Below are 24,157 nucleotides of genomic sequence, written 5' to 3'. Positions count from 1 at the left end.
TTATATCCAAATTTTGCTGCTAAAAAAGTTGTATGTTGATTTTAGAATTGTTTTAAATAGTAATTCAGTGTGCGGGAAAATAAAGGAAATAGATGGTTCTGTTAATAATAACAAATGCTGATTCTCTTGTTTGTAGGTACCCAAGGGATGGGAAGCTCTTTGTTTCTGTTGTTTCGGTAGAAAGTGGTAAAGCTATTGCAAAGTCAAGCAAGGTGCTGGTGCAATATGGGAGTTGTCAGTGGTCAGATTCTTTTTCAGAATTTGTATTGTTTCCAGGAGATAATTCTTCCAAGGAGATTGATGAATGTCTCCTCAAGCTTATTGTTGCCTTGGTGCTGATACTATTGCTGTTTGCTTTTCCTATTGTGTATACTCTACTTTGTAGTTAAGATGTTTCTTTATCAGTTAGAAGTTTGTTTGAATTATGATGTGGCTTAACAGGGACCATCAAGGTCTAGTATCCTTGGAGAGGTCACTGTTAATATGGCAAGTTATGTGAGTTCAAATGCTGAATCTCCACTTTCACTCAAGCTGGGTAAGTGGCAACCATGGGACAGTTTTACATGTCAGATATACAAATAAAGTTGTCTTACTTTTATTGAGTGCAGAAACCTGGATGGTTGTGTTACTGTGGTTGGTTACGCTGGGATTAATTGTAGTCAACTTTGGGGGAAAAGTAACATTGGAAATCTGGAATATATTGCTGAGTATTGAATGTATCTTATTAATTCCAATTACTCTTGTTAATCGACAACTTGTTTTCTTTGGGTAATCTCTGTTCATTCAAGCGGTATTCACTGTAATTTTACTCTCTGATATACAATGTTGCATAGGATCATATGGAATTATATTTCTGCCCAAAGTTTTATAACTTGTATTCAATTGAAGTCTTAGCCACTAGATTCTGTGAGAGAGAAATGATAGTTAATTAGTTAGAGATTTGGTTGGAACGGCATGCATCATTCTCTTGTAAACAAATTTTTCAAGATTACATCATTGAGATTATAAACACATAATAAAGTCATAAAAAAGTTAATTACAATTAAAGACTTTGTTAAATTATCCATTGAAGCTGTACTCTATGATTTTTTACAATGAAGCAAAGCTACAGATTTGTACTTGATTGATTCTCATATACATATCTCTAAATGTATTTACACAGCATGACTCAAAACCACGACGAAACAAAGCCTCCTTCTAAGCAATGGGTTTGTCAAAAAGCTTAACATCCATGTTCACATTCTAATACTTCTTTCCTCCTATTTGCTATCATAAACCAGGTTCATGAGCCCAAAAAGCATCTGAATCCGGACAAAAAGAGAGAAAAATCTTGGATTTCTCTATTTGCTATGTGCCAATTGACAAAGCGAGCTTGTATCGACTTGAACAGAAAAAGGATGACCAGAAAAAGACAGCATTTATCATCTTCCCTGCAAGATCGATCATATCCAAACTTGAAAACAAGGACCAACATAAAATATACTAGAAGCAAAGCAGAAAGCCCATCTAAAAGCAGTTTCTCAAAGGAATAAATAAATGGAGTTATTAAAATTTTTCTTTTTTCATCACAAAGACAGTGCTTTATCTGTGATAACTCAAAACTCCAGGAACAAAAAATTATGAGGGGCATCCAGCAGTTATTGGCAAGTGGTGGGCTACTGGAAAGAAATAGATAGAAGCTACAAACCCAAATTACCTAAAGTGGATGGGACCTTGGAAATTTGGCATCTCAAGTATTGCTCTATGTTAAAATGTCTATAGTGGACAAATGAAGATGGCACCAATTTACTCAGACCATGCTTACATCAGTACTGTCATAAGCTTACATCTTAGGATTATGCTTTATCTATTAGAACATGTTGTTCATTGGAACCTATATAAATTTTGAAATACCATCCTTCTTTTCCAGAACAAAAAATAAAGCATACTCAAAGTTGTTAGCTATTTTCATTTTTTTTAGTAGATAACATTCTGTCGGTGAAGGTTCTTTACTTGTAGAAAACAACAAATTAAATGCACACAAATTGAGGATTCACCCAAAATTCAAGAATTATGAACATAGAAATCCTATAGGTGTTGACAAAACAACAAAATCAATGTGCTAATGAATTGTAAGTTGAACAAGCATCAAAATATAGCCAAAAGTGTCTCATCCAAGAACAGTGTGCCTAACATTTTCGCAATTTAATCTTTATAGTAGATACAACACATAAATAAAATGCAAAACATTACATAGGCATTCAATCAAGCATGTGGTGTGCAATGCTGAAGAAGCCCTTCATGGACATACAAACTGAGACCAAGAGATTCAGGCAAACAACACTTGATTTGATTTTCATTTTTAGCATTCAGCAACAATCGTTACAAATCAGTAACAAGTAATCCCTAATCACACTAAACCTGAAATCAATAAAGCTAAACAAAAATTTCAGTAATGATTTGATTTCTATTTTTAGCAGCAGCAAGAAAATTTCAACAAAAGCTTCAGGAATTAAAAAAAGAGCAACAGCACAAAATCAATTATTTGATTTTCCATTAACCCAGTCACAGTTTCACATTCAAAAATCAACAAGGTCACATTCAAAAGCCAACAACAGGGCATAAAAGGAAGAGAAGAACCGAAGTGAAGGCAGTGCCGCTAACCTTCGACGACGACATGGACGGCGCCCGGCGAGACGACAGCGAGTGGCAACACAGCGGCGAGCTGCTCCAAGTTCGAGAGAATCCAGTGAGGACGGGGACAGGGGGAAGGAGGACGCCGAACTACGAGAGAGGAAGCAGAGGCGCCGACAGCACGGACGGCGGCGGCACCGCGACAGAACAGTTGCAGGGAGAACTTAGGGTTTTGGTAGGGTGAGTTTGGAAAGTGCTATGGGTTCAGACTTCAGGTGATAGTGATATATGATTCACGTATTGGGGAAGGAAATGGGCGGGTGTTACTTGTTAGGGGAAAGGGGTGGGTTTGGAAAGTGGACCAGATTATTTTTCAAATCGGTTTTTTATTGAACCGGTTAGACCGGTCGGTCTGGCAGGATTTTAGAATATTAAAATTGGTTTTAATTTGGTTAATTAAAAAATTTTAAAAAAATCGGTTCACTAAAAACGTCCAATAATATGATGCCACGTAGGCGTCTTTATAAAAAGTCATTTTCAGTAACTTTATGGGAGCATCCCCCTTAATTTAAAACAGATATATTTGAGTGTATATATCTCTCTTCTTAAACAACAATCATAGTCATTGACTCATTATTGATTGTCACATCGGGTTTAGATATCCTATTATGTGTCTTCAGTTTGAATATGTAACGTGGACGAGAATACTCCTTTCAAGTAAGCTCGACATAGTTTAAATTTTAAATCATACATTCTAAAGATTATTATCATTATTTTGGACAAAATAATCAAAATAGTCAATTTTTAGTATTATTTTGGTCCGGGTTACCAACACAATAAACAGCAATATATACTCATCACAAAGGGCAATTAAGCTCCTATATGCAATTTAAGTTTTTTGTCAGAGGATTTTTTTTTTTTTGGACCTGGTCAGAGGATTTAAATCTCATACAGAGAGACAAACGTAGGCCTAACAAACTCTTATTAAGGCCCAAAGTTATCTGGATAGCATACGCTCACCCAAAATCATTACCACCTTTTCTAGTATATATGATTTTTGACCATTGACCCAAAAACTAAAACAAAATTCCCCAAGAAAAGGGATTAGACCCAAAAGTTAAGAAAAGGAAATATACTTTATTGTACCATTAAAATACACCTCAAGTCCTCAAGGCATTAAAAACGAATAAATAACTAACGCATGAAATATGTACCAAGTACTATACACTTTTTTATAATCTTTCCTCTATCTTTGAAGCTTGCAAAGTAATCATATCCTGGAGGTTAAGTAAAGAAATAAACTTACAAAATGTAATTTGCTGAGTGATAACCTATGTTTTCTACACCAAGACTCCAAGTGACATTCTACAGATAAACATCTTAATTGATCAGTAATGTAAGAATTAAAATTCATTCATCGACACTGTCAAAAAACGTCTAATAACACACAATTTGCGGTGAAATGTAATAAAGCATCAGGCTAATGACAGTAGTAGGGCGTAAATATTCACATATTATGTTCTCAAAGGATGTTGTTGTATTGTTTCTCATCCACACTCTTGAGTAATGAAAACTCAATACTATTCGATCTGTATAACCAATTTATAACCCAACCACCACCATGGATAGAAAATCCAGTGTACTAGACATAGATATTAACATGAGCAACGGAAGCAAGATTAACAAACCACATTGGCACATGCAGTGTTCTAACACAATTCTAGTAGAATGCACAGCATTTTCCACTACTTCCAAGTAAACTATATATGACAATTGTAAGTCAAAACTGGACTAGGATGTCCAGTGTGGTGCATTAGCCCAAAAGCTGAAGAAAAACGAACACTTTCCAAGCAAGTTCCAAGTCTCCTTCCGTCTAAATCTAAATCATTACAAACTAGAACCGGCTAAGAGTTCTATATAGCCATGAACAAAATGTACATACACATCAGGAGGAAGAAGGAGGGGAGTTACTACCCCCAGATTCAGCCTCCACAGCCTCATGCTTTACACTTAAGGATAACGAGATGACATCATCATCGTGGTGGTTTTCAGGTGGAGAAGAAGAATGGTGGGAGAAACTGGAGACAGAGACGTTGGGGAAGTTGAGGCGGGCACAAGAACCGTACATAGCGCGGGCAGCTTCGTCATAGGCAAGGGCAGCACCAATGGCGGTCGGGAAAGTTCCAAGCCAAAGCCTGCTGCCTCTGTTTGGCTCTCGAATTTCGGCAACCCATTTTCCCCAAGTTCTCTGCCTCACTCCCCGGTAGTTACACCGCGAATTCTCAGGTCCCCCTTTTCCCTTCATACACCCCTTCTTCGACCCCTTCGCCGGAACCTTCCGAATCGGTTTATCGGCGTCGCTGCTTGAATCAAGCTGTGCGTTGTACTCTTTCCATTTTGCAAGTATTTTTGCTACCGACTTCGATCCACCATCCCCCTTCGTGTTCCCTTTCCCCAACATTTCTGCATGCAATGCAAACCCTAATTTTACAACACTTTGCCTTCATTAGATTCGTTACACCGAAATTGACCGAAATAAAATCAGATTTAAAGAATTCTTTGAAACTAAAACGAAATGAAGAGAAGGATAAAGAGGGAGGAGGAAAAGAGCTAACCTGAGAGGAGGCCCGAGTGTTTTAGCTGTGTGATCGGAATTGGAAAGATTAGGGGCACATGATTGGGGACAATGAAGAATAAGAAGGAAGAAGGAGGAAGATGTTGAAAACAGAGATGAGCACCGACAAGACAAAGAAACTAGGGTTCACTAGCCGCCTGCATTTTGTTCCTACCACTATACTCCAAACTAGACAACAAAATAATGAGACAATTATTTTGATATTCTTTTATAGTTAGAGAAATTATTTTTGTATATTATTATATAATAAATTTATGGATAATTCACCTAAACAAATAGAATTGAATGTAATATTATATGGATGTTCTAAAATCAAACTATTTAAATGTATGTTCGATTTTTATGTTCATTCTATGTAAATTAAAGTTATTAAACTCAATTTAAGTGTTGGACAAATATTTCGGTTATACTGCCTTGTCTCATAAGTTCAGATTGGTGTGAAGGTTCAAGGGAGGATATGATCTTTTAGATGTAGGTTTTAAGTATTTTATGGTGAAATTTGATCTTTTAGAAGACAGAAATAAGGTGCTTTTCGACGGTCTGTGAATGATTGTTGGGCACTATCTTCCTGTTAAGCCATGGACCCAAGATATTCGACCATGCGAACCTTCCTTTGGATCAATAATGGTGTGGATCTGCATTGTCGGTCTTCTGATCTGGTGCTACTAGGAGGAGGCGATGTTGCGCATTGCAACTGCTATAAGAGTCCTGATCAAAGTTGATCTTGCCACAAAATCAGCAGAACGAGGCAAATATGCACGATCCTGGGTTCAAATCAATCTCGAACTCCCGGTGATTAAGAAACTCTTAGTTGATGGCTATGAATATGAGGTTGAGTATCAGAGTCTCCATTTGATTTGTGAGAGTTGCTCATGCTTTGGCCATGGCACAAAAGATTGCAAGCACCAAGGGAAAGTAGCGGCATCGAAGGTGGTTCCGCAAGAGCAGGGGTTAGCACAAGGGAGGCCTCCAAAGAAGATCTTTTCCACCATCATCGGTGGTACCTAACCCTCCAAATTTTCAAATTGAAAAGGTTTTTGAATTTGGCGAAAATCATGGGCGTAATCATGAGGAAGATATCTTACCATCTATGGAAGAGAATCTCCTGCATGCAAATCACATTATTCACGTAGGTCATGGAGATGATGAAAATATTGACAATAAGGAGGAATGGACCACTGTTATAAGGAAGGAAAAAAAGAAATTAGGCCAACAGGATCACGAGCCCATAATGAATCATACCAAGCAAATGAATAAAGAAACTGGATTCGGATCTCCATCAATCAATGTTAAAAAAAAAAAGGAACTCAGGGTCAGGTAAAAGTCTAATTCTCTTTCCAGATTGCCACTTTATCAAAGAGCCAAGGGCCTTTGAACTTGCAACAGCAAACTCTCGCACCGAGGTCTGTTCGTAAAAGGTTCCGGCCAGCATCACTCCAATCATCTCCGGAAGGGGTAAATGAGAGAGGCAAAGCAGGCATTTCTCAGTGTTAGAATATAATTAGGATCAATTGGCATTATTTAGTATATCTGAATATTTATTATAGGAGATTACGTTTTTATTATTACGATTCTCTTAGTACTTATAAATACCCTTTTATATTGTATCATTCTAGACAACTTGAATAGACAACTTGAATACACTCAATAATATACAAATCCTTTCTCCAGTCTAGTCTCTTGTTTCTAACATGGTATCAGAGCCATGGTATCCTCCTTGAATACTCACAAACATTTTTTCTATTGCTCTCTCTCCCTTTTTCTAACATGGTATCAGAGCCATGGTATCCTCCTTGAAGAGGATAGGTTATTTTTCTTACGGTGAAATCACCGTAGTTTTTGTACTTTTTTTTCTATGCCATTTTTCTTTACCTTTTGTCACTTCTTTGATGCTTTTTCACCTCACCGACTAGCCTATTCTCTCCATCTTGTGTCTTTTCGAGTCGAATGATCAAACATCAATGTCATCCGCTGTTTTCCTATTCTCATGAAGAAATCATATAGTTTTTGCTCTCTTTCGGCAGTTCCGTCCGCGTTCTCTCGTGGAAGTTCCGTCTGCGTTCTCTCGTGGCAGTTCTGTTCTCTCGTGGTAGTTCTGTCTGTGTTTTCTTGTGGCAGTTCCGTCTGCATTTTCTCGTGGCAGTTCCATCTGCGTTTCGTCTGTGTTTTCTTGTGGCAGTTCCATCTGCGTTTCTTTCTGGCAGTTTCGTCTGCACTTCCTTCAGACAAGCGGCAGTTCCGTCTGCGCTTCCTTCAGACAAGCGGCAGTTCCGTCCGCGCTTCCTTCAGACTAGCGGTAGTTCCGTCTGTGCTTCCTTCAGACTAGCGGCAGTTCCGTCTACACCCGTTTTAGAGAATTTATGCATTTTTTTCTTTTTTCTCTTTATTTCGTTATTTTAAATAAGTTTCAAACTCAAGTTTTCACTTGAGTTTGAGGGGGGATGTTAGAATATAATTAGGATCAATTAGGATCAATTAGCATTATTTAGTATATCTGAATTATAGGAGATTGCATTTTTATTATTACGATTCTCTTAGTACCTATAAATATCCTTTTATATTGTATCATTCTAGACAACTTGAATAGACAACTTGAATACACTCAATAATATACAAATCCTTTCTCCAGTCTAGTCTCTTATTTCTAACACTCAGGATGGCCAAGGTGGGGCCTCCTCAACCAAAGAGGTCACATCTCAAGCCCCATGGTGACTTAGATGTTGCCGTCTCTGCTCCATGACTTCTATTTGTTTGTTATGGATTGTTGCAACATTATTATGTGGAATATTAGAGGTGCCTCCAACAAGATGGCACGAGTTCACTGCAAGGAGTTGGTTAGAAAATTTAATCCCTCATTTTTTCATTTTAGTTGAAACGCATTCTATTTTTTCCAATTTAAAATCTTTTTGGAAAAATCTAGGTTTTCATGCTTCTGGTGTTGTGGAAGCCATAGGGCACAAAGGTGGAATTTATTTTCTTTTCTCCAATCCTAGTCTAAAGTGTCGAGTGATTGGTCAGTTTAAACATTGTGTAACTGTGGCTATTAGCTCTGGCTCTTCTGAGGGGTATCGCAGTGCTATGTATGCTAGTCCTCAAGTTGGTAGGAGATCTTATCTTTGGAATCATTTAAGCAAGTTAGCAAGCCAGATTTATGGCCCTTGGCTTGTTTTTGGGGACATCAACGAGGTTCTTAGACTAGAAGAGGTGAAGGGGGCTCTTTTTTTATCCATAACAGACTGAGCGGTTTGCCTCTATTCTAGATGACTGCAATTTACTAGAGCTGCAAATAATCAACGGGAGGTTTTTCTGGTATAGACGTATTCAACACCATAAAGACATTACTAAGAAGCTTGATCATGTCTTGCACAATGCGGAATGGCTAGATTTTTTCCTGAGGCTTATTCAGAGATTCTTAATAGACTTTACTCTGACCACTGCCCGATTCTTATTTGATGTAATGGCTGCCCTCAAAACAAAGCAAATCGTCCCTTTATATTTCAAGTAGCTTGGTCAACCCATCCCATGTATAGGAATGTTGTTAAGGAAGCTTGGCATCCCGAGTCTTCTTGCTTTTCCTCCAAGCTGCAACATGTTCAGGATGATTCTTTGGAATTTAATTCGAAGGTATTCGGTAATATCTTTGCTAAGAACAAGGATTTTGAGAGACATATTAGTAATATTCAAAGGCGTCTAGAAGAGGTTGATATTCTTTCCCTAAGGGTTAAAGAAAAGGAGCTTAATGATGACTATAATTGAATTTTCCTGTAAGAAGAACTTTTTTAGTTTCAGAAATCTCGGAAGCAATGGGATAAATTTGGAGACCGTAATAGAAAAATTTTTCACTTGCAATCAGTGATTAAGAGGAAGAACAACAAAATTAAAGGGATGTTTGTGGGTGATGGTATGTGGTCTTCTGACTCTTCTGTTCTTCAAGCTGAAGCTGTTTCTTTTTTCAAGAACCTTTTTTGCTCTGTGGAAGATATTGATTTGGACTGCATGGGTGATATCCCTCTTCTAACTCTTAGCCCGAATGTCTGTGAGAATCTCACTGCTCCAGCTTCTTTCTCCGGGGTCAAAGCAGCTGTCTTTGGCATGAGCTCCTTTAAGGCTCCAGGGCCAGATCGCTTTCAAGCTTATTTTTTCAAGGAATATTAGAATATTATTAGAGCAGATGTCTAGCATTTGGTTAGAATGGCCTTTACAGTTGGGTACCTTAACTCGAAACTTATTAAGACTCTCACTATTTTGATTCCTAAGATAGAAGCGCCAACGTTTATGAAGGATTTCAAGCCCATTAGCCTATGTAATGTGGTGTACAAAGTCATTATAGAGGTGTTGGTTAATCGCTTACGACCCTTCTTGGAAGAGATCATCAGCCCCCTCCAGGGTGGTTTTATCTCGGAAAGGGGCACTCCGGATAATATCATTATTGCCCAAGAAGTGTTGCATTTTATAAAGCATACAAAGTCAAAAAAGGTATGCTAGCCTTTAAGATTGATTTAGGAAAAGCATACGATAGAGTTGACTGAGGGTTTCTTGAGCATTCCCTGATGAGTTTTGGTTTTCCCTCCCCCTCGGTCAGGCTTATTATGTCTTGTGTCAAAGCTTCTTCTCTATCCATCATTTGGAATGGTTCTAGACTCGACATTTTTTCTCCTAACAGAGGGCTCTATCAGGGTGACCCCATATCTCCATATTTATTTATCATTTGCATGGAGCGGCTTGCCTGTTATATTTCGAACTTAGTGGACAATGGGTGTTGGGATCCGGTAGCTATTTCTAGAGGTGGCTCGGGAATATCGCACTTTTATGTTCGCTGATGATCTGCTATTGTTTTGTAAAGCAAAAAAAGCTCAAGTGCAAGTTGTGATGAACACTCTTAGCAACTTTTTTAAAGCTTCAAGCATGAAGATTGTTTCGAGGGTTACCTGAAACTGTAGGCCAATCTCAGATGAGATCTTATGTGCTGATCGGAGATGACGGGTCCGACTGTGAGTGGAGGCCGGAGCTATCGTATCCGACTTGTTGAGCTTGGCTACACTGCTGATCCTTCATCACCGGAGGGTGGGGGGCACCTGCAAGGGACTCCAATGCTTAAGTTAGCAAGGGTATTAAGCAGGTTTTTAGTAGAATTAGAGTATGAGTTATACCTGGGTGCTCCAGTGTATTTATAATGGTGTGGAGTGACCTTTTTAGATAAGATAAGTTAGTTATCTTCATCTTATCTTATCTTTGGGTGAAGTCATCTTATCTTTAAGGGAACCGCCCTTATCTCTATAGGCTTGGGCTGCCTTTGGATTTGGGTCGTGTTCCTCTATTTGGACCCTTTATTGGGCTTTCCTGGTGATTTGGCCAAGCTCTTTGAGAAGAGGTCGGATAGTCTGACCTGAAGAGGTCGGTCGCTTTGTCGCTAAACATCCCGGGTCGGATAGCTCGACCTAGGGTATGAACAGTGCCCCTGCTCGAGCTCGGTCTTTCTTTTTGAGGTCGAGTCTTAGTTTTAGGACTTCGATCTTTCTTTGGTGAAGCCGAACTCGAGCATCTTTGTCGATTTCATCTTTGTAGCGTCCTCCTTTTTGAATATGGAACGTTTTCTTTAGCTTCTTCTTAAAAGCGCGTGCTTTTGCATTAGCGCTCTTAGCCTTGGGAATATGCGAGGGTTTTAATACCCTCATTAATTGGTTTTTAATTGCCCCATTTCTCTTAGCCTCTCTATTTTGAATTTCACACTCAGAAAAAATGGTTTCTCTTCTCCGTAACTTCCCTTTTCTTTCTCTCTTTCTGTTTCCTGAAGTTTACGGTTTTTGCATTTCTTCCCTACGACGTCATCTGGTGATTTCTTGGTGTCTTTCTTTGCTCGAAAGGCGATTCTGTCTCTCCGCCTTCAATCTTCTTCGAAGCTTCTTCCTTTCTTCAGGTTGGTTCTTCTTTTCATTGTTCTCATCATTTTTTCGGGTAAAGCTTTGATTCTGACTGAATGTATGTTGGAAAGCTTGAACCTTTTTATAGTCTTGTGTTTGCTTGTTACTGTGATGTATTTTTTCTGGCTTCCTTTTCGTCTTTATGCATACTCCTGGTATTTCTGTTGAGGTTTTTTAGGGCTTTGCATGTTTTTGCTGCTTGATTCTAGTTGTTCTTTACTGCTTGAGTTTTGCTAAAAAGATTGCCCCTTGATTTTTGCCCTGTTGATAGCTTTCCTTGCTTCTGAACTTTGTAGAAGATAACGATGCTTGTTTTGATTTTCTTTGTTTGTTTGGGGGGATTTTATTTCTCTGAAAAAGGGTTGCGTCTTCGATGATTTCTTCTTGATACATTTTGTTGCTTGGTAGCTTCATTTGTTAATCGAACTGGGATGGTGAGCCTGGGAGGTAGTTTATTTTGATGGTTTTATTTGATTTGTGGCTTGTAGTCTTCTTCTCAAAATGTCGCTTTAGTTGTAGAACAAAAACGGGGTTTATTGTTTTCCTGTTAGGATGTGTCGAGATGTGAGCTTGTAGGTTTTCCTAAATCCTTGTCCTGTTAACTGTCTCCAAAGGATGCCCCTGGATATTTTTAATGTGGGTCCTGTGGTTTCCTTTTGTTGCTTGTACTGCGCTGGGTTATGTTGGCTGATTTGTTTTGGTTTCGTTTGAGATGTTTTTTAGTAATCCAATCTTCTTTTCTTGTTTGTAAGACTAGTTGGCCATGTCTTCTCACAAAAATATTGTCGAGGCGTCTTCTAAGGTTCCTGAGGGGATGTCTGATTGGTTAGACTCCCTTGTGTTGCTGTGTGTTTCCTTAGCCAATTCTGAATTTTGCGTAGATCTTAGAAAACATCACCGAATTTATAGCAATGAAGATCAGGAGAACAATTACGAGTTGGTAGCACCTGATTCTGACGATAGGGTTTGCTTCCCTGTCCTGACTCAGGAGGAGTGTTCCTTTTTCTATGCGTATGATTTCTTTTTTAGCCAAATGAACATCACCCTTCCCTTTACTTCTTTTAAAACTGACCTGTTATGGTCCTGTAACGTTGCCCCTTCTCAGCTTCACCCAAATTCTTGGGGTTTTATCAAGATTTTTCAGTTGGTTTGTCGAGAATTTGCTGTTACTCCTTCTTAAACTCTCTTTTTGTATCTTTTTGTGTTGACCAAGCCTGGGACTACCAAGAAAAAGGCTTCTTGGATTTCTTTTAGGTCTGTCCAGGGACACAAAGTTTTTTCTATGTATGATGAATCCTTTCAGGATTTTAAGAATTACTTCTTTAAGGTCCGGGCTGTTGAAGGAGCTCGACCTTTCTTTCTGGATGAGAATAACGAACCCCGCTTTCCTTTAGAGTGGCAGAAGAACGTAGTGGTATCCCGATACACCGGGAGATGTTGGACAAGGTCGAGCAGGCCTTTGTAACTGTTTTGGAGGACATTTGGGGGGAACCTCCTCATTTGGACACTGAAAAATCTTTGGGGGATCCATCCCTTGTCCGAACTGTATTGGGTATTTACTTGATGTCTTTTGTTTCTTGTTTTTTCTTTGCTGCCTTCTTCTTTTTCTGGTTTGTAAAGCTGTTTGTTCTTCATTTTTCAGAGATGGCCAAGAATAATGAATTGATGAAGGCTTTCAAGAAAGTGAGAAAGGCTACTGCGGCCCAGAACATCTCGACCAGGGCGGATGGGGAAGGGTCCTCTCAGGTTCCATCGAAGCCATCTGTGCCGAGCTCGCCCGAACCGAGGAGAATGATCCCTACTCCTCGAGTCCGTGTAATTGATCCTCCGCAGTCTTCTGCTGCTGTTTCTTACCCTCCGGTCGTTCCTCCTTCCAAAAGACCCCGAACTGTCGAGCCCTTCAATCTGGATGCGCCTGATTTTGACGTTGTTGGCTTTATCGACCAACAGATCGGTCCTTATGGTGCCCTCCCTATGGATGATGTATCTCTCCTTCGCCACTTAGATTTTATAACTCGGAGTAGTATTAAGATGGCGCATATGGGAGCTGCCCTGTACCGAACTGCCCAAGATCTTCCTCTTCATGCCACCAAAGCCTCCATGGAGGAGGCTAAGCATGAGTTCGACCGGATGAAGGGTTTGAAAGAGGAACTCCAAGTGAAGGTGACCAAGCTGGAGAAGGAGTTGGAGGTCGAAAAGGCTAGTTCTGTTGCCTTGGCGGCTTCTGTGAGGTTGGCTGAAGACACGGCCTTGAGGCACAAGGACAGCTATGTCACGACCTACAGGGAAGTGATGCGTCTTAGGGAGGAGTTGGAGTCTGCCCGGGTTGATTATGCCGAGCTCCAGGGTCACCTTATAGGCAGCGTAAATGCTGCTTATGAGAACCTGAAGGAGCAGGTTTGGGTTCTTGCCCCCGAGGTCGACCTTGCTCTATTCAGTCTGGATAATTTTGTAAAGGATAGCAAGATTATCCCTGACGACCCTGATCATGACGATGTTGAGCCTCCCTCTGTGCCTGCGACCAAAGCTTTTGTTATGCCGACTTCTTCAGCTCCTTCTTCTGAGGTCGTTCATCCTGAATCAGATCCTGATTGCCAAATCTTGAATAGGGATGATGGGACAGTGGATGCAGTGCCTCTTCGGACTCGCCCTCCTTCACCCCGTGTTGATGTTGCCGAGAAGCCTTCGGGTAAATAGTTTTCTAAATGTTTGTGTCGATAGCCCAGCTTGTGGGCTTTTAAACTCTTTATGATGTTTGCTGACTGTTGACACTCTTTTAGTTTGCTTGTTTAGCAACTCTTTTTTTGAAAAACAAAATAGTTTCCAGGTTCTTGGGGCTGATTTTGGTAGCCTCTTGAGCTTGTTATTATTATAACTTTATGCTTTTCATGTCATGTCTGTTTGCATCTGTCTTGGTATCTTTTTTAGACTTTTTGGAGTGTTGGAGCTTTGTTGACCTCTTTAGATTGCCTTTATACTTGTGGCTTGATTCCTCTGAGGTTGTAGTTGCTTGGATCCAACTTGTATGTCGGCTTCCTTATGTTGGCTTGAAGTCATTTCTAATAACCCTATTTGTTGGGACCTTTGTGAGGTCTCCGTTAGTAATTACCTTTATAACGTTAAGGTTTTTGGAAAGCCGTCTTTGTCATTTCAGTTACTTCTAGTAATCCTTTCTTTTGGACCTTGTTAGGTCTTATTTTAGGAATTACTCTTGTAACTTGTTTGGGGGAGGCCGACTTCTTTATGTCATTCTTACCTAAGTTATTTCTAGTAACCCTCTTTCTCGGACCCTCATCAAGTCTCTTTCAGGGGTTATTTTTTATAACTTGTTGATTTTGGAACCGACTTCCTTGTGTTGGTTCCTTCTAAGTTATTTTTAGAAATCCTCTTTCTTGGACTTTGTTCAGGTCTCTTTTAGGGATTACTTTTATAACTTTATGTTTTGGGCCGACTTCTTCATGTCGGACCCTTCTAAGTTATAGTAATCCTCTTTTATAAGATTGGTCAGACCTCTTTCCAGGGATTTACTTATAACTTTGGTTATTGCGACTGGTCTGACTTTTTTACGTTGGCCAGTCTTTAAGTTATTTTTTAGCAATCCATTTTATTAAGACCTCGTCAGGTCCTTTCTATGGATCACTTTCGATAACTTCTTGCATTATTCTGTTTTCATCTTTGCCGATTTTGTAGAAATTGGGTTTAATCCTCATTTGGTCGACCTTTTAATGAATTTGGTTTTCATCTCTGTTGGTCTTTATCGTGATCGTGTAGTGAATTTGATTTTCACTTTCTGCCGATCTATAGCTTTATAATCGGACGATGAATGTTTCAGATTAATGTGGCTTGAGAATTTGTAGAAGATCTAAACAGATTTTATTCAAAAGAAAATGCAAATATATACATGCGGGAGTTTTATCCTTTTAAGTTGGCAGTTTGTAAGTCTTGGCTTGGCGCCTCATTAAAAAACTTTTTCAGGAAAAAAAGTGCGCCTTATCCTAAGATCCTTTACCATCCCTAACTATAGTACCTTCTTAGGTTGCAAGTGTGCCATGACCTAGGAAGCTCTTGCCCATCGAGTTCGGACAGTCTGTAGTAGCCCTTTCTAAGTACTTCTACGACTCGGTAGACAATGGGTGTTGGGATCCGGTAGCTATTTCTAGAGGTGGCCTGGGAATATTGCACTTTTATGTTCGCTGATGATCTGCTATTGTTTTGTAAAGCAAAAAGCTCAAGTGCAAGTTGTGATGAACACTCTTAGCAACTTTTGTAAAGCTTCGGGCATGAAGATTGTTCCGAGGGTTACCTGAAACTGTAGGCCGATCTCGGATGAGATCTTATATGCTGATCGGAGATGACGGGTCCGACTGTGAGTGGAGGCCGGAGCTATCGTATCCGACTTGTTGAGCTTGGCTACACTGCTGATCCTTCGTTACCGGAGGGTGGGGGGTACCTGCAAGGGACTCCAATGCTTAAGTTAACAAGGGTATTAAGCAGGTTTTTAGTAGAATTAGAGTATGAGTTATACCTGGGTGCTCTAGTGTATTTATAATGGTGTGGAGTGACTTTTTTAGATAAGATAAGTAAGTTATCTTCATCTTATCTTATCTTTGGGTGAGGCCATCTTATCTTCAAGGGAACCGCCCTTATCTCTATAGGCTTGGGCTGCCTTTGGATTTGGGTCGTGTTCCTCTATTCGGGCCCTTTATTGGGCTTTCCTGGCGATTTGGCTGAGCTCTTTGAGAAGAGGTCGGATAGTCTGACCTGAAGAGGTCGGTCGTTTTGTTGCTAAATATCCCGGGTTGGATAGCTCGACCCAGGGTATGAACAAATATCAACCTTGAAAAGTCTAAAGCTTTGTGTTCCAAGAATGTCAGCAATAGAAGAAAAGATTTGTTCACTGGGGTATCTTCCATCCAGTTCACCCAAGACTTGGGGCAATATCTTGGTGTGAATTTGAGTCACTCGAGGATGACCAAGGTTACTTTTAATAATATCCTGAATAAGATTAGAGGGCATCTTGCTGGCTGGAAAGGTAGGATCCTTAACAAAGCAGGTAGATTGTGTCTCATCAACTCAGTGGCCTCATCTATCCCTATTTATAACATGCAAGTGTCTCTCTTTCCAGTGGGTATTCATAATGACATCTCTTCCATGATGCGCATATTCTTCTGGAAAGGGCAGGTTGATGGAAGAGGGATGAGTTTTGTTAATTGGAAGCCGATAATCACCCTTAAAAAATATGGTTGTCTTGGAGTGAGGGATCCTCGATGGTCTAATATTGCCCTTTTAGGTAAGCTCATTTGGCACCTTCACAACTCACCGGAGAAACTTTGGGTTCAACTTGTCACACATAAATACCTTTCGAATAGGGAGGTAAAAACTCTCCCTTGTTCTAATAATGCTTCCCCTTCTTGGAAGGGTATTTATAAAGCCTTCCAAGTCTTGCAAGATGGCTATTCCTAGAGTACTGGTCCTCCTCACCAATCGTTCTGGTATGATGATTGGAGATTTGAAAGGCCCTTGTAGACGTTCTTCCCTATGTCCACATCTCGGATATTGAGCTAAGACTTCAGGATTTATGGAAGAATGGTACTTGGAATTTGAATCGGGTTTGCACCATAATTTCTGGACCTTCAAGTTGGAAGTAGCACTGGTTGGTTTTGGAATGCATCCTCTTCAAAGGTTTACACCTCAAAATGGGGCTATTATCAGGTGTGCAAGAGGAACTTAAATTGGGATTATCAAAGCAATTGGTTGTGGCTTTGGCGCCTGGAGGTTCCTGAAAGGTATAAGTAGGACCATCAAAATGGATTAAACCCATCGGACCAGCCCGTTTATCCATTTAAATGGGCGAGCTTTACCTCTAAAATAAAGCCCATTTAAATTTCGGGTTAAACAGACTGAGCCCGATTAACCCAAAAAAAATGACGGGTTAAACGGGCTAACCCGCGGGCTAAACGGATGGCCCGTTTATTTTTTTACATTTTTTTCAAAAAAATAGCACTTTTTTAGCCGATATTTCTCCCGATCCGACCCAAAAATTTGACCCATCAACTAAAAAATATATATATATTTTTAAAGGTTTTTGACCTAAAAGTGGTATTTTTTGTCAAAATATTTTTCAAAAAATAAAATAAAAGAATAAACGGGCTAGCCCGTTTAACCCATCGGGCTGACCATAAACGGTCCGGACGAAAAAAATTATAGCCCACGAATAAAGCGGGCTTAAACGGGCTAGCCTATTTAACCCGCGGGATTAACGGGCTGCGCCTAATTGGGCCGGGCTAGCCCGTTTGACAGCCCTAGGTATAAGTTGTTAGTATGGCTTTCTCTCCATCAAGCGTTACCTATTACTTCCTTTCTTTTTCGGAGATATTTGTCCTCGGTGCAATTCTAATTCTGAAACTGTGCTTCACTACCTTCGTGATTATCCTATGTCTCACGATATTTGGCAAAGGTTGAATTATGATCAGGTGAACCTTGATTTTTTACCTTGGATTTTGAGAGATAAGAATCGTAATGCTTATCGCTTCTTCTCTACTCTTTGGTGGATATGAAGGGAGAGAAACAATGCTATTTTTAATCCTTTGGATCCTTGGACTCCGGGTAAAGTGGTTGCTCTAATCTATGCCTCTGAGAATGAGTTACACAAGATTTTTACCTTGCAACAAGCTTCCTGCATGTCTCCTTTGATTCTGAACTAAGTCCCCCCTGCCCATGGCTCTATCACGGTCAATTGTGATGCTGGAAAACTTGATGCTGATGGTGCTATTGGCTTCAGTTGTGTTATCCAAGATTGGAATAGTGTGTAGACAGGTTGTGCTGGTATTATTCTCCCTTCCAGTATTCTTCAAGGTGAATTATTTGCTATTTGGAGAGGATTATTGTTGGCTTGGGAGGCTGATTTTAAAGATGTTTGTTGCGAGACTGATTGCCTTGAGGCTTTCCTTTTATTGAGAGATTTTTCTGCTCATACTAGCAGTGAGGTAAGTTTCTTACTTGAGAAGATTCATGACATTACTCGACGTTCGTGGAGGACAAAGCTGGTGTTGATTCAGAGAATGGCGAATTGTTTAGCTGACTCCTTGGCGAATCATGCTATCAAGGAAGGTGTTTACCATGCTGAATGGCTGGTGCTGTGGGAGGGTCTTCAATTACTTCTTCTTCAGGATATGATGCCTTAGTTATTTTAGGGTTCTTGTTCCATGTTCCATTTGCCTCTTCTTTTTCTCTTTTAGTTACAGTCACAAAAAAAATCGATTTAAGGTTCCTCTATGTAAATTGAATGAAACAAATTAGATTTACATGCATGAGTAGTAAATCGAATGAAGCAGATTCGATTACAAGAGAATGAACTTTAGTGAGGTAATTCAAAACTATTTGTTTCGATTTACTACATATTACTAAAACCAAGTAAATCAAGTCTAATAGATTTGATTTATTTAACACGATGAGCCAAAACAAATCGAGTTCAGATAATTCGATTTAGGGTACGAGTCTAAGGTATGTAAATATGAGTAGAACATTGAATTTCATTATACTGGCATTCACAATGACTAGTGAGGATAGTTTTTTAGTTCTTATGCACTACAGAGGGACCATTAAGAAAAAATGCAAGAGGAAATAAAATTTTTACAGATAAGGATCCATTGAACGTCTTTACCAATCCTTCTACGAGTTTTTTTTTTATTTTTTGAGTACTATAATCCAAAAAGTAGAACTGCATAGCATGAAACATGTGAAAAAGTCATTTTATAGAATTCTAATTTTTATTGTTTGAGATGGTGTGAAGTGCAACTCATTTGTAATAGACAGTGACGAAGATTTGCAAGTTTTATTTCACTATCGTCATCAATTTTCTGATGTGAGGACCCATGAGATATTAGCCAAGCTTGGAGATGTGGTCTGTAGATCAGGAGGATCGAATCAGAATCCTTAATCTGTAGTCATGTCAGGAGCCTCTAGTTCAATGTCTGTTGGTGCCTCTTCATCTATGTGCTTGTCATTGCACCTGGGAAAGTTTTGGTGACATCTCCGTCCTTCACAGCTGATCTAAAGCGCGATGGCGATGGACAAATAGATGATATTCGATCTTTCGGTCAGCTTGCTATTGTGATAGTGGGTATTCCTTTTATGATCCCGGTTTCAGGGGAGGGTGGAGAACCAGATGCCATCAAAGATGTACTGCGGGATGACGATAATGTGGAGCCCACCATGATTGATGAGGATAGCAACAATGATCTATGGAGGAGTATTCCAGTCGGGGGTGGTGTAACATCGAGTTCGAAAATTCAGCAATACCCCTCACACTTTTCGACTTTAGACTTGGAGGTTATGACATAGCAGGGGGTTTTCGAATGTAGAATCCAAATTTGGGGCCAGAGATATACATAATTCAATAGGTCTAACTGAGTTCCAAGCTGGTGATAAACCCTATTTTTAGGGTTTATCTTGTGTTGAATTTAGTAGATTTTATCAAATTTTCTCACATTTATTCAATGAAATAGTATGGTTTTGTGAATTTCTCCTAAATTGTGCTTAAGAGTGAAAACATGCTTTTTAGGCCTTAAAATTGCTAAATTTAATTCACTTTAATTCCATTCGATACCTTGATATGTTTGTTGAGTGATTCCAGGTTTATAAGGCAAAGATTGGATTGAAGGAATGAAGAAAAAGTATGTAAAAGTAGAGAATTCATGAAGAAATGAAGTTTGAAAATCTGCCATGCGAGGCATACGCGTGACACCCAACACGTGACCTCATTTAATGCTATACGCTAGGGGCGAATTCTAAGCCTCCAAAACCCAATCCAACTCATTTCTGAAGCTATTTCAAGCAGAATTCAAGAGGAAATAAGGGAGAGCAATTAGGAGTAGAATAGAATCATTCTTTAGGTCATATTCTAGAGAGAGAAGCTCTCTCTTCTCTCTAGAATTAGGGTAGATTAGATTAGATTTCTATTAGATTTAGGTTTAATTGTTGCCTTGATTTAGTTTTCCTTGCAATTTTACTACAAGAAAATGGAACATTTGTAACAAAAAATTTGTATCAAATTTAAAATTGTTACAAAAAATAGTATTTTGTAATAATAATTAGTGATTGTTACAAAAGAATAATATTTTGTAACAAAGGAAACAAGTTGTTACAAAACATGATAATATTTTGTAACAACCTGTTTTTTTTTTTTACAAATTATGTTAGTTTTTGTAACGAGATGGTGTTTTGTTACAAAATATTGTAATATTTTGTAACAAAAAAAAACAAGTTGCAAAAATTTAAAATATTTTGTAACAAAACAACTTTTTGTTTCAAAAACCCCAATTGTTTTGTAACAAAAAATTAATTTATCACAAAATTTAATATTGTTTGTAACAAGTTAATTATTTTTCACAAAATATAAATATATTTTATAACAATTTTTTTAAGATATTAAACACTTTAGGAATAAAAAAATTGTGTATATATTCTTTTTAAAATAATTTTATTTTGTTTCAAAAATTAAAATTTTTTACATAATGTATGTATTCATTAATTTTTAAAAATTTTAAATATTATTTTATATTTTTTTAAAAAATTAATACATAATTTTTATTAATAATCAAATTTTTAAAATTAATTAAAAATTAATTCATGTAACTTAAAAAAAATTTATTAAATTATAAATATAAATAAAAGTAAATAAATATAAAAGAAAAAAAACCAAAATACTAAAAGCAGGGGTGTAAAAAGTAATAGAGTAGTGCAGTAAAAAACTCTAAGTCCCCACCCCCTCAAGCCTCACTCCACGAACACTCTGTTGCGTCGTCTACTGTAACATCCCGCATTTTTTGAAAATCTAATTATGAATATATTGTGATTTTATCTTATTAAGTTTAAACTTTGTAATTTTAGAAATTACTTTATTAAAAATAATTAAATAGATTCGGAGATAATTTTATTTTTGACCAATTAAGATTCTTAAGCAATTTTATTATAATTGAGTATATTGCATATTCTTAGTAGTTGAAAAATAAGAAAGGATTGTACATTTTAATTTAAGTAACTCCTATTATGAATAAATTGTGACTTATTTTATTAGTTTGAACTCTTAGAGATTAATTTATTAAGAATGATTAAATTAATTTTAATAAATACTTTAATTTTAAGTCAATTAGTATTTGTGCACAATTTTCATTATAACTAGTTATCTTATATAAATTGAAATTAAATTTATGATGAAAAAATAATGAAAAAATAATGAAAGGTCATATACTTTAATTTAAGTATTGATATTTTGAGTTTAACCATATTTTATAAAATGCGATTACTACGTTTACTTTATAATTTAAATTAGAAATAATTATTTGAGCTCGTTAATAAATTGATAGATAAAATCTTATACGTTTTAAAAGTAATCTTTATATTATATTCAAATTCTAAATTGTTATTCTATCATAAATATTTTGTAAAATTGTTATATTACTCGTATATAATTAACCCTAACTCTAAAATTCCTAAATAAAACCCCAATTCCCCAATCCCTAAATCAAACACAACGCACATACGTTCAGGAAAGGAAAGAAATGAGAGAAGGGGGGAACTCGAAAGGGGAGAAGGAAGGACGGGAAAAATAGCGCAAGGGAGAGGAAGGCGCCATTGCACACGGAGAAAGGAGAGGGGGACGCGCCGCTGCTATGTGTCATTACCGCCTCACTAAGAATCCCAAGACAGAGAAGGAAGCTCGCGACCGAGATGAGATAGGACCATCGCCACTGTCGCGCGTTGCCATGTGCCGTCACTGCTGCCCGAGACGTCGCCATTGCCGTGGGTGGAGTCCGCTGGTGCCGATTGAACAGGAATGAGGGAGAGGCGTCGAGAGAGAGAGACGCGATGGAGGTAACAGGGAGGAGTTGCCGTCCCGTCCATGGATCCCAAGCTCGCATCTCTGAGTTTCAACGCCGCCGTCGCCGGAGTTCCTGGCCGCTGCTGTCGTTTATGGTGAGTTAATCGTGCCTAGCTACCATAATCACCACCATTTCTGAACTCTTATTGTTCTGTAACACCCTGTAATTGCCCTTGATGTTCTTGGCTCTGTTGGATTTATTGGAATCGTTACAGCTGAGACTTGTCACCAAGGGAGAGAAGCCACTACACCATCCTCTCCGTTTTGACATTAAACCTCTATTCATAACCCTGTAACGCTCTCGCTCTTGTTCTGTTTGGCATCTTATTTCTCTGTTAAATTCTTATTTTAATTATGATACCCAATATCCCTGTTTTAGTATTGTGCATCCCTGTTTTAGTACTGTGCTGTTATGCTGGAGCTGTTAAAATTGTTATTGCTGCAAGCGTAATTGGAGTTGACGCTTTCGCTGTTCAAACTAATGCGGCTATATATGTCCCCGGTTGCGACAGAATTACCATCGCTGCTGCTGCAAAATTCAAAATAAAGACTTATCACGATTAATTCGTACGGCTTCGACTAAATCGAGGTAGGGGTTTAACTTAAACGGTTTTAATTTAAGAATGCCCACAAAGTTTATTGGGTAACGGCAAATAGGTATAATAGTTGTGAGTGATTGATTGATTATATGAAGGTTGAATTGTGGCTGAGATTGTGATCGGAATGATTGAGATTTTGGTTGGAACTTTGATTGAATTTGTTGATTTTGTGAAAATGATTATGCGTGGTTTATGAATTGTTTGATGAGAGATTGTTGTGAATTCTGTATTTTGATGGATTAAATTGAAATTATTGTTATTAAGCTGGTCATATGATTTTTGTAATGGACTTAGTTGGTGATTGATTGCAGTTGGATTTAGAGAATATTTGGAGGACTGAATCTTGAAATATTGAATTGATTGCTGAGAATCTGAGTTTTGAAATTAAATGGAAACTTTGGAAGTAAATTAGATATTCAACAGTAATCGAAATGATAAGAGAGTAAAAGCTAAGTAAACTAGGATGAAATTCGTTGTTGGAATTCAAGTTTGAGAAGTTTGAATTAACTGGAGAATTAGTTGTGATTTTCAAACTAGGATGAAATTCGTTGTTGAAAATCGGTAACTTTGAAAAACTATAACTAATTATGTGATGATCGGAATTGTGTGAGACCAAGTTTGGATTAAGCTTGGGAATATAAGGAACTGGACTGGTGAATTTAAGTCCTTTTTGTTAAGTATATGATTTATGGTAAATTTTTGAGTTATGGTTGTGGAATCTGATTTTTACTGCAGAATTTTTAGAACAGTAGTAACTTGTTAATGAGTTTGGAAAACTCAAATTTATTTTGATGATGAACAAACATTATTGAAATAATTAATTACAAAATTATTAATTTGATTTTCACTTAACATATGTTAATTAATAATTTTGTGATGCAGGTTTTATCATTGGGCCGAATATAAAAGCAGAATTATTGCAAGCCCAATATGCTTAAAACCATTCAGCCTTGTTTAATGTTTCCTATATTAAGTGGCTGAAGCAATTTGTGATTATTTGGGCCAGAATTCAAACATTATCATAAGCCCAAATTGTTATGCATACTTTATCCGAAATCAATTGGGCCAGAATTAGTTTTATTGCTACAAGCCCATAATTGTTGCTCCAATGCTTGATCCGAAACTTATTATGAAAGGAAGCAAAATTGCTTCATGCCTCCAACGGATTCCATTCCTTCCTTTGGGATGGATTTCAAATTTTAATTTGCTAGCATTGGAAACATGAGAGAGATTGTCATTGATATGATTGATGGCATTGAAAGCTACACGCTACTCAGGGAAGTAAAAGCAACTCTTTAATTAATTTGCTTATTTCATTTAATTGCTTCTCTTCCAATTATTTCTTCTCTCTCATTCTTTCTTTCTTCTCTTTCGGACAATACCCAGCAAACCATGGAAGCTACATTGAGCTACCAAAAAGAAGGAAAGGCACGCCAAAAGACCATCACAATGATGGCAAGAAAACATAAAAAATGTAGTGGCTAAGATTTGCAACCATGAAAGGAAA

General features: G+C 38.1%; 1 protein-coding gene across 2 annotated transcripts; it reads right to left on the bottom strand.

The window, feature by feature from the left end:
* Positions 1–4,329: 4,329 nt before the first annotated feature.
* On the bottom strand, positions 4,330–5,432 carry LOC107613759 (putative dehydration-responsive element-binding protein 2H). Of its 2 annotated transcripts, none has more exons than XM_016315892.3 (2): positions 5,229–5,432; positions 4,330–5,076 (listed from the first exon to the last, which is right to left on the bottom strand). In XM_016315892.3, exon 2 carries the CDS (start codon positions 5,072–5,074, stop codon positions 4,559–4,561), a length of 516 nt encoding a protein of 171 aa, XP_016171378.1. In that variant the 5' UTR covers positions 5,075–5,076; positions 5,229–5,432; the 3' UTR covers positions 4,330–4,558. The 2 variants fall into 2 exon arrangements, with proteins under 2 accessions (XP_016171378.1, XP_016171377.1); XM_016315891.3 differs by having other exon boundaries at positions 4,330–5,094; positions 5,229–5,431.
* Between the last annotated feature and the right edge of the window lie 18,725 nt (positions 5,433–24,157).

Source organism: Arachis ipaensis, chromosome B8 (assembly GCF_059453495.1).
Source record: "Arachis ipaensis isolate K30076 ecotype BB chromosome B8, ASM5945349v1, whole genome shotgun sequence".
In the NCBI taxonomy this organism is placed as follows: domain Eukaryota; kingdom Viridiplantae; phylum Streptophyta; class Magnoliopsida; order Fabales; family Fabaceae; genus Arachis; species Arachis ipaensis.
This window is presented reverse-complemented; position numbering and strand designations above follow the sequence as displayed.

What these genes read in the sequence shown, in the direction of transcription:
- LOC107613759 (XM_016315892.3), bottom strand. Translation starts at nt 5,074, where the DNA reads ATGTTGGGGAAAGGGAACACGAAGGGGGATGGTGGATCGAAGTCGGTA.